Here is a 10,165-nt window from a genome sequence, read left to right on the forward strand (position 1 = left end):
TGTATAGTCTGTCCCACTTGATCATAATTTACTTTTCAAAGCAAATGAATGGTGCATTTTAGTTCTTTCACTTTGTTACTGAGAAAACTTTTCTGTCACACACAAGACCATTGAAACCACATGGCTGTCTTTACAAATTAAAATTAATTTCAAGGTCCCTCTGGATGGCAGCATGGCCTGCTGGTTCACCAAAGGGCCATGCTGCCTTCCAGAGGGACCTTGAGAGGCTGGAGAGGTGAGCTGACAAGAATTTCTTGAAGCAATGAGAAGTCCAAAGTCTGGCACCTGGGGAGGAACAACCCAGGCACCAGGGCGTGCTGGAGAGCAGCACTGCAGAAGAGGACCTGGAGGACCTGGTGGATACCAAGTTTAAGAAGAGTCAGCAATGTGCCCTTGCTGCTAAGAAGACCGACTTTGTCTAAGAACCTGGATGCCTTAGGCCAAGTATCACCAGCAGGTCCAGAGAGGTGATCCTTCCCTTCTGCTCAGCATCAGTGAAGCTGGGCCTGGAGTCCTATGTCTGTTTCTGGGCGATGCAGTTCAAGAGAGACCTGAACATATTGGAATGAGTCCAATGGAAGGATACCAAGATGATTGTGAGACTGGAACACCTCTCCTCTGAGGAAAGGCTGAGAGAGCTGGGGCTGTTCAGCCTGGAGAAGAGAAGGCTCAGGGGGGGTCTCATCAATGTCTGTAAATACCTGAAGTGAGGGTGCGATGAAGACAAAGCTGGGCTCTTTTCAGTGGTGACAAGTGACAGAACAAGTGGCAGTTGGCACAAACTGGAACACAAGAGGTTCTATCTAAACATGAGGAAGCAGTTTACTGTTCAGGTGACAGCACTGGCACAAGTTGTCCAGACAGGCTTTGGAGTCTCCTCTCCTTAGAGGTTTTCAAAAGCCATCTCAATGTGGTGATGGACAACCTGCTCTGTCCCTGCCTGAGCAGGGACTGGACGTAGATTACCTCCAGAGGTCCCGTCCCACTTCAACCATTCTGTGGTTGTTTGGATGTAAAAATGAAAATCTAGGGTATAAGGTATTTATTTCTTATATGCAGAATGACACTAATATATCTGTGTTTCTTGGGGATATTTTGAATGTGCATAATGAGTGCTGTACATTCCTATACTGTAGTTGCATGCACCGTAGTGAAGATTAAAAAAAAAAAAAAAAGTTTTTATGTATTTGAGCAGCTAGCACTTCATTTAGTGCTGGTAAAGTTGTTTAAGCATGAAATAAAAAAGATGAGCAAAGCAAATCGACACATTTCCACTTAACATAGCTAATATTTCATACAATTCTTGGTCATTGATTTAATTAGTTATTTGTTATTACAGCTCAATAAGTTACCGTCAGAGGCGAACTGTGATTTATATGCATGTTTGTGACCTCTTGCATATGTGAAGTGAAAAATGGTAGTGCATCAAGCACGGCATTGCTACTCGGTTGAGGGAAGAGATTGTCCTGCTCTGCTCTGCTCTGAGCTGGTGTGGCCTCACCTCAAGTACTGTGTGCAGGTTTGGGTGCCACAGTATAAGAAGGACATAAAGCTATTAAAGAGTGTCCAAAGAAGGGCTCCAAAGGGCTACAAAGATGGTGAAGGGTCTGGAGGGGAGGATGTGTGAGGAGCAGCTGAGGTCCCTTGGTTTGTTCAGCCCAGAGCAGAGCAGGCTGAGGGGAGGCCTCATGGCAGCCTGCAGCTCCCTCACAAGGGGAGCGGAGGGGCAGGCGCTGAGCTCTGCTCTCTGGGGACAGCAATAGGACCCGAGGGAATGGCATGGAGCTGGGACAGGGGAGGGTCAGGCTGGGTGTCAGGGAAAGGTTCTTCACTGAAAGGGTGGTTGGGCACTTGGGACAGGCTCCCCAGGGAAGTGGTCACGGCACTGAGCCTGCTGGCGTTCACAAAGTGTTGGGACTACGCTCTCAGACATAGGGTCTGATTTTCTGTGTGGTCCTTTGAGGACCCAGGAGTTGCACTCAGTGATCCTTATGGGTCCCTTCCAGCTTGGGATATTCTATGATTCTAACTCTCAGTGGACTTCTTTGAGGACAGCATCCTGCTGGGGCTGGGAAAACATGCTGCTGCTGCCTTCCATCTATGCTTTAGTTTCTCTCTGGCTGTGGTTTCCTGTGCTGGATGAAGCTACCTGAGAAGTCACAGGGTTGGTGTACAGACCACAGAAGAGAAGAGGGTACTAACCATACATCTTAAATACTGGGGCTGCAGGTGATGCATACAATGAATGTGTTCACAGAATGTATAAAGTTGTTTTTAAAGAATCATGTTTGAGAGCCTCTTTCATATTCCACTGGTGAATAGGTCTGTTTTTATAAAGAATGTGAGATTTTTGTGACTGAATTAAAAAGTAGCTTCAGACTGTGCTGCTGAGTTGGCCTAAGAGGCAGTTAAAACTTTTGGACAGACTTTTCAGAAGAGTATAAAACTGGAGGCTTCAGGCTTGGATATATCTGTAGCATTACTCTGTGCAGGTGATTACTTTGCATAATGTTTTATCTATACAATCACAGTTATAATTAATGATTATTTTGCTATGAAATTCCATTTGACTTTCTTGTTCAAGGTATAAAAGCCAGATCCAAACGTGGAAGTGATATTTTAATACAAGCTTTGGGGGAAGGTGGATAAATTAAATTCATAAAGTTTAAACAAGGTGTATAATTTGTCTTTGGTATTGCATATAAATATGCTCAGTTAATTAAAATCACAGGATTCAGTACATTCTTTTATCCTGTTGAATGCCACAGATTGATTAGCCTGGCAGAGAGAAAATGTTACTTAACATTAATTTCAGGTTTGGAATGTAAGGCTTCTGGTATTTTAGCCTTTTTCTTGAAGATGTCTATTAAAACCACTTTTAAACTTGGATATCAGAGCTTTGCAGCAGGAGGTGGGGTTGTATTTGTATACCAAGGGACAGGCTTTGGAATCCCATTAAGCACCATCTAACCAGTTCCAGGAGATTTAAAATGAGAAAACTAAGTGGATTATCATTTTAAAAATGTCAGTATTTGGACTTTGAAAGTGAAGCAGAGGAGCTTGTTAGGCCTGTGGCTTTGAGATAAAAGCATCTCATTGTCAAAAATTCTTTTGCCAGATTATTATTCTTTTAAAAAGTTAATGAAATCTAATGACACTCTTCTGTTGTCATAAAGACCAGGCTGGTTTTGACAGAAACAGACATTTAATGGGTAACATGACATCATCTAAATCTACTTGGGACCTCTCTGGATTGGGGTGCATAAATCTTATTGCTGTTATTTTGAGACATTTGAGATGCAAAGGCTGTATCATCAGGGGATGTTTTTACATTTGGACACCCAAATGTAGACAACTGGATTTGTTGACTGTGGAAATGACCTACTTATAAATTTACATGGTAATTCTGGTCTTTAAATGTCAGTGAGAGATATGCCTCCTGCTCCTGCGTGGGCTCCTCTCCACGGGCTGCAGCTCCAGCCCAGGGCCTGCTCCTGCGGGGGCTCTCCATGGGCCGCAGCCTCCTCCAGGCCACATCCACTTGCTCCCCCGGGGGCTCCTCCATGGGCTGCAGCGTGGAGATCTGCTCCGTACATATAACAATAAATAAAAATGAAGTTAAAAACAGTTAAAAACAACAGTTTTTTCAGTTAATCTGCGATTTTACTATATGGCTCATAACATGCGGTCAAAGTATTGTCAAAGTATTTCTAAATTCAGTAATCTTGAATGTTCCCTGAAGAATAGAGTTCCTAAATCCAGAACTTTTTATTAATACATGTTTTGTTGGAATATGAAAGAGCCCTAATCATCCACTGTTGAACACTTTGTCATGCTTTGGTAGTGGCTCTCTAATAAACCTTATGCCTTAAAAGTTTCACCCTGGGAGGGGAGATTTTTCAAGAGCAGTAGAAGAAAACTGTAAAGGAAATAGGAGATGTGGAAAAGAAAATGTCATAATGACAAAGGCATTTGAAGATTATACTAGGAAGTTGAGTGTTGTGTATTCTTAAACATGTATTTGAGCTGTTTCAGTGCTTCACAGAAAAAAACAGCTAAGTAGTTTAGATGACAAGGTGCTGTGCCATCATTTCAAATGGAGGTGTATGATGCTTTCTGTTCTTCTGAGGAAAAAAAAAAAAAAAAGGTCAGTGTCTTCTCCTATTTCAGGTGGATTGATTTTTCAGAATAGGATCACTACCCCTTTTGATGATTATCATGTTAAAATGTCAGATTTGAATCACAAAAACGTTTATATTGGTAGGGCTTCTGAGCTGGAGTCCTATACTGTCTCAGTCCTGGAGCCTGCACAGCTGTTTTCCATGCTCCTTATCCCTATTTACCTGAAATACTTACTCAAAAATATAAAGGAGGAGGATTGCTTCATTCTTGTCATTTTAGTGGCAATTTGTGAATGAAGGGAAGGTGAGCATATATATTTAAACATTAAACACATCTGTTACTGAGTTATCCATTAAAAGGTTAGTTTTCAGTGGCAGTGACGATTAAATTAGTCTGATTATCTTCAGGCTGAATTATCCTGTGCTTGTAATTTTGGGTCTGGCAATAAAAAAGGTACAGTAGAGATTTCTAGTTAGAATTAGACAGTCCCCTGGAGCTTACGTCTAAAAAGCAGGATATTCAAGGCGAGTAATGAGGAGACAGCATTGTTGCTGGGGGATGGTCCCAGTTACTGCAAGCAGCTTGAAATGAAAGGGGTGATACTTTAAATGATTTGTGATGGTAGATTAACCAGGTTATTTCACAGATTAGCTGCTGCTGTTTTGCCAGTAAATTATGGGTAGTTTTGAGTTAATCTTTTGGTGGATTAAGGGGAGATGTATTTCTTTTAACCTTACTTTCTCTTAAATTCAGAAACCCATAGTTGCTAGTTACTGAAGGAATCAAGCATTAAGGTCTAAGGAAGATGATAGTAGTGACATGTGCCCATGTCTCAGAAATGATAGGAATATCTCACTGAAACAGGTGACAGGAAAAGATGGAAAATTTATCAGCTGAGGAGAGCGAAAAATGATGGAAAAAAAGAATTTTTGAAAATTATCAGGTTTTGGTTTAAAAACTAATTTCATAGGTGTTTAGAGCTATGACAGAGGACTAGTGTGGACTGGGGGAGAAAGAGCGTGAAGGAAGCTGACAGAGAATGGAAATCATAAGCAGAGAAAAATCTGCTCAAAATAAATCCCCCAAACTGTGAAACTTAACTCTTCTTCTGGATCTTATAGTTCTCCTGTGTTCTGCCTCTGGTGACCTTGCTTGGCAGAGAACGTTATTCACTACAGTTTTCCCTCAACGTAGTATTTCACATCACTAGGTTGTGCAATGGTTATGTGTTTGGTGTTTGTAGGTCTGAAGAGTGGGGAAGGCATTGGACTAGGCTAATGATGCTGCCTGTTAGAGCAGAGGTGGTTGTTTGAATGAGCAGAGAACAGCACCGAAGTCTTGGTGTGAGATACTGAATTAATGCAATGCCTCTCTTGGAAGAATATGTTCCAATGCTGGTACTGGACAGAATTTTGGAGGTGTGTTTGTGTTCTTTCAGAGCAATTCAATTATCTAATTAGGCTTAACTTTTTAAGAAAATAATTTAAAATAAGTGAAAAATTAAATTAATTTCTGGCTCCAGAAAAAACGACAAGAAAAGTGTTCAGCTTTGGTGTTCCAAAAAGAAAGCAAAAAAAAACAACCAACCAACCAACCAAAAACCAAACCAAAACAAACAAACAAACAAAATAAAACAAGAAAGCATTTGCAAAAAGAGACTCACTTCTGCTGCTGTCAGTTAAAATGTTATGCTACATGAAGTCATTGCAACTGGGGCTATGCAGGCACTGAAAGGAAATGCGGAATGAAAAATCTCTCCAGCAACTGCCCAACAGTGGTGTAGGAAGAACAAGTCCTAGCTCATGTCACACCTTCTTGAGCTTCTGTCTTTTTTTCTGGACAGGAAGTGGAAGATATTCTACAATTTAATGTAAAGTGCTATATATGTGTGAAATATTATTACTGATGATATTTATTAAAATCTGTTGTCTTGGACTGCACAGTCATGTGAATGTCTTTTTTCTTTTAATGTTCTTTAGAATGGCCATAGCCAGTGTTTGTCATAAATATACAATATTGTGCTATTGAATTGAAGGTGTAGCCAAAAAGCAAGAAGTTTCTTTCTCTCTTGTATTTTTTTTATGAGTAGCCTGCCAAAAAATCAGCATGGCTTTTTTTTTTTTTTTTTTTTTGTCTGAAAGAAGGCATCATAATGAACAGTCCAGTGGTGCCAGTAAGTAAAAGGTCTTTGATTTGAGCTCCCTCTGACAGCGAAGCCACAGGATTTTTTTTTCCCCACTAGTAGTCTCCTACAGATTGTTTTTGCTGTCCTTCAGAGGGGCAGACAATCCTCAGGATCTCTTTCCTGCCAGCAGTCCTGGTGGGAATACACCAGGTTTTTCATGCCTGGCATATGTATTGGAGTTCACTGCCCTCCTGCTAGGAACATAGGAAATGAATGCAGAAGACTCTGGAAATCAAGTATCAGCATCTGAGAACTTACTAAGAGTCTCCTCATATCTGTAAGCTGGGCAAGGAATTGCCATTAAAACTCTGCAGGGATGATGTAGCTTGGAATAAAGTCTTACTGTAACAATTTATGCTTATTGGGACTCCTGGAAGCTGTAAAACATGGTAGAATTCAGGCAGAGAATATTTGTAAATTGCATTTATAACCATCAGAGTGTATGCACCAAATGAGTATTTCTATTACTTGTTCAGGCCCAAATGCTACCCGTTGATTCTTTGTTTCAGAATTTTTTGTAGCAAGTCAAGAACAGGAAAAGTCCAAATTAAGGGGGAAATTACATGGGATTTGCATTCTTCAGGGTTCTTAATAATGTGTTATGTTAAAACAATCTAATCCCAACTGAGGACAAAAGAATCTGTCCGTCCTACCTGGCACTACATTTAATACTTGTAGCCACATGTCTGCATAGCTTCAGTCTGTGTCTTCATTAAGACATCAAAGGCTCTGTTACACTGATGAAACGCAAGGTGAGAGCAGCAGCACTATTTGCCACTTACTGTGATCTTGTTGCTTGTATTTCCTGCCCTGCCTTGAAATTCTTTGTTGGTGACTACAAGGTTATGTTGGAGCCTACTACACCCTTTTTTCCCATGCCCTGTGTAATACATGTAAAATGAATTTCTCCACTAAGCTGCGCGCAGTAATGGTTGCAGTGCCTACTTCTTCACTTTGAAGTGATGGCAAGCCCAGCAAGCTCGCTTGGCTACAGTTCAGGCTCAAAGCACCCATGCTACATTTAGGAAAAGCACTGCATAGTATGCCTGGCCACACCTGTGTCAGCAAAATGAGTAAGAGCACACAGATCACAGTTCCATATTCTAGGAGCTCATGGACTCAAGCTTTCCCTCCAGGGAGAGCTAACTGCTTAGCATCGGCTTGTGTGTAACCACCTGCATGATAGGTTTGTGATGGAGACTGACAGTGCAGACCTTCCTAATAAAAACTGAGGAATTACTCTGGGATCCTGAGCATAATCCGTTACAAAACATTAATGGTACTCACATTGCATATGAGTTTTCATCCAGCTTCAGTAAGTTTCTCTTGTTAGTTTTCCTAACCTATGAATATGGCTTCATATTTTCAAAATGATGCTGTTTTCCAACCATTTCTTGGTTGGTGCTCTTCAGTAACCGACTGAGCATTTCTATACGGCATATAAAACATTGTGGTCTTCCAGGCTGTAAAACATTATTGTAATCTTATTTATTAATAGCAACCACTTAAATTTCAGAAATTAACTTTGAAAGAAAGAAGAAACATTCTTATTCTGTACTGTGAGGACATTAAAATATAACTACTTACCCTCTGTTTCCAGGTACTGCCATTGGAAAACAGAATGAAGGACACCACACGGTTCCCACAGGCACTGAACATCGGCATGGGGATAGTCATGACCTTGTATATCTCACTAGCCACTCTGGGGTATCTGCGCTTTGGGGATGAAATCAAAGGCAGCATCACTTTAAACCTGCCACAAGATAAGTGGTAAGTGAGAATGACTTTAAAATCTGTAATCTATAAGGCAAAAAAAAAAAAAGATTGCATGTGGTGAAGTGGTATTCAATGCATCTCTGCTGCCCTGCTTACCATTGATAGGTGCTCAGACTTTTAAAATTACACTGTACGTACCATCTCTGTGCCTTCTAAGGCTGAACAGTGACCCTAGTCAGCAATTGCTTTGCACATTAGAAGGAATTGAGCATGATCAGATCAACAATCGTTGTAGCAGAGGATTCCATCCCCAGCAGGAGCTAGTTCCCAGGGTATAGTAGGATGATGTATATAGTTGTTGTATACAGTTTATTACATTTCTGAAACCAGCTAATTTTAATATGGATATCCTGGTGATATAGTGGCCTTTTTTTAGAAGAGTGACTGACTTTAGCAGGTAAACAACTGGAATAGAAGACATCAAAGCTGAATAGGTTCATAGTTTAGACACAAGTTTGTGTACAATGTATTACAATGACTTCCTATAAGGAAAATGAAGCTTATACTTGCCAGTGTCTTAGGGTTATAATTTTTATTTAGCTTTTTTTAAAATGCTATGGGAGCTCCACATGTCACATGCTAAAGTGCTAAAGACTTCCATCTGGTTAGCATTTTTTGTTCCGTATCCATCTATGGATGCATGCATATGGTAGATATTAAAGTCACTGTGCTGTTTTAGTATTTTTCAAAAGGTTTGTTCAATTGCCTGACTGATTCCAGTGAAAAATACATGAAATGATAACAAAACGTATCTTGAAATATTATTTTTTTTTTTTTCTGTTTACTAGGATTCCCATAATCGTTTGCTTTTTTTCTTTTTTTGGCCGGTTGGGTTTTTGCTTTGTTGTTTGAGTTGTTCTGTTTTTGAGGCGTATTGCTTATAATACCTAACTAATTGTGACCTTTCATTCAGCATATACATACAGTAAAAAAAAAACCACACAAGTCTTCAAACACCTACTGCATCCCTTTATGTCTATGTGATGCTTCTGAAAGGGAAAATACTTCCATTTATGATATTACATGGTATTGTTCATAATTAATAAAATTAGTGAGAAGTTTATTTTAATTGGTAGCTCTGGCTTCCTGTGTCAAAGCCCGAGGCAGCAGGCAGGTCCCTTCGATAGCTCAGCTGGTAGAGCGGAGGACTGTAGAGGCACTGCCTGCAGGAATCCTTAGGTCGCTGGTTCGATTCCGGCTCGAAGGAGACATCATCCTTTTATAAGGCTGGATGTGGTGCTTAGGGACATGATGTAGTGGGTGACGTTAGTGGTAGGGGGATGGTTGGACCAGATGATCTTGGAGGGCTTTTCCAACCCTAATGATTCTATGATGATATATGCTGCTAAAAGAGGAGAAGAGAAACGTAGAATAAAGTTGCTCGTGGTCTTTCTCTGTTGCATTTTGTTGAGCTCATGCAAACCGGATGAGGTTTATTAGCTGCTGTCTAAATTCAAATAGGAATTCTCAACTAGCTCTTGGCTACAGTGCAGCTGTGATGATGACATTTATCCTGTTGCCTTTATAGACCTAATGCAAAGAAAGGGATAATAAGAGATGGAAAGTGGTGCTCTGTAAGATGGGGAATTGCCATTATAAGTTAATAACCTCAGAGCAGTTGCTCAGAGCACATATGTAGAGATAACAAATAGTCTGTTTTCCTCTCACCCTGGATAGTACCCCAGAGCACCACCCAGATTGAGGAGAAGCAGCTCAGTGGTACACCCGTGCCGTCTATAGCTTTGCGGTACTGTGGGTCTACTTGAAACAGTATTGCTGAGCAAATACGTGCAATTAGCTGTGCTATCAAAACGAATTTCCAGTCAACCGTATGTCAGTATTTTGTTATTTGGTCCTCACATAAAAAAATGACGGGATTGGACTAAAGAGGTGCAAGGAGCAGACAAGTTTTCACAAGAAAGTGATTGTGCAAAAGAGCCTGGGATGTAGCTAAGCGATGAAATTTGGCTTATGTGTTTAATTCCAGCTGGATAATCCCTGTTTTACAAATAAGTCTTTTCTGATAAAGAAAAATAAAATTCTGCTGCTGTTGTGCTTCCCCCCCTCCCCTCCCCCCCCCCC

General features: G+C 40.6%; 1 protein-coding gene and 1 non-coding gene across 4 annotated transcripts in view; both read left to right on the top strand.

The window, feature by feature from the left end:
• SLC36A4 (solute carrier family 36 member 4) overlaps nucleotides 1–10,165 on the top strand; it is a 110,792-nt gene that overhangs the window by 57,643 nt on the left and 42,984 nt on the right. For all 3 annotated transcript variants that reach the window (XM_035328845.1, XM_035328838.1, XM_035328855.1), the window contains one exon: nucleotides 7,908–8,077. In XM_035328845.1, the coding sequence (XP_035184736.1) occupies nucleotides 7,908–8,077 (170 nt within the window). The remainder of the gene's footprint in view (nucleotides 1–7,907; nucleotides 8,078–10,165) is intronic.
• On the top strand, nucleotides 9,201–9,290 carry TRNAY-GUA. Its single transcript is given in 2 exon segments — nucleotides 9,201–9,237; nucleotides 9,255–9,290. It is a non-coding gene; the product is annotated as a tRNA-Tyr (tRNA).

The sequence above is a fragment of the Oxyura jamaicensis genome, chromosome 1 (genome assembly GCF_011077185.1).
Source record: "Oxyura jamaicensis isolate SHBP4307 breed ruddy duck chromosome 1, BPBGC_Ojam_1.0, whole genome shotgun sequence".
Taxonomy (NCBI): Eukaryota; Metazoa; Chordata; class Aves; order Anseriformes; family Anatidae; genus Oxyura; species Oxyura jamaicensis.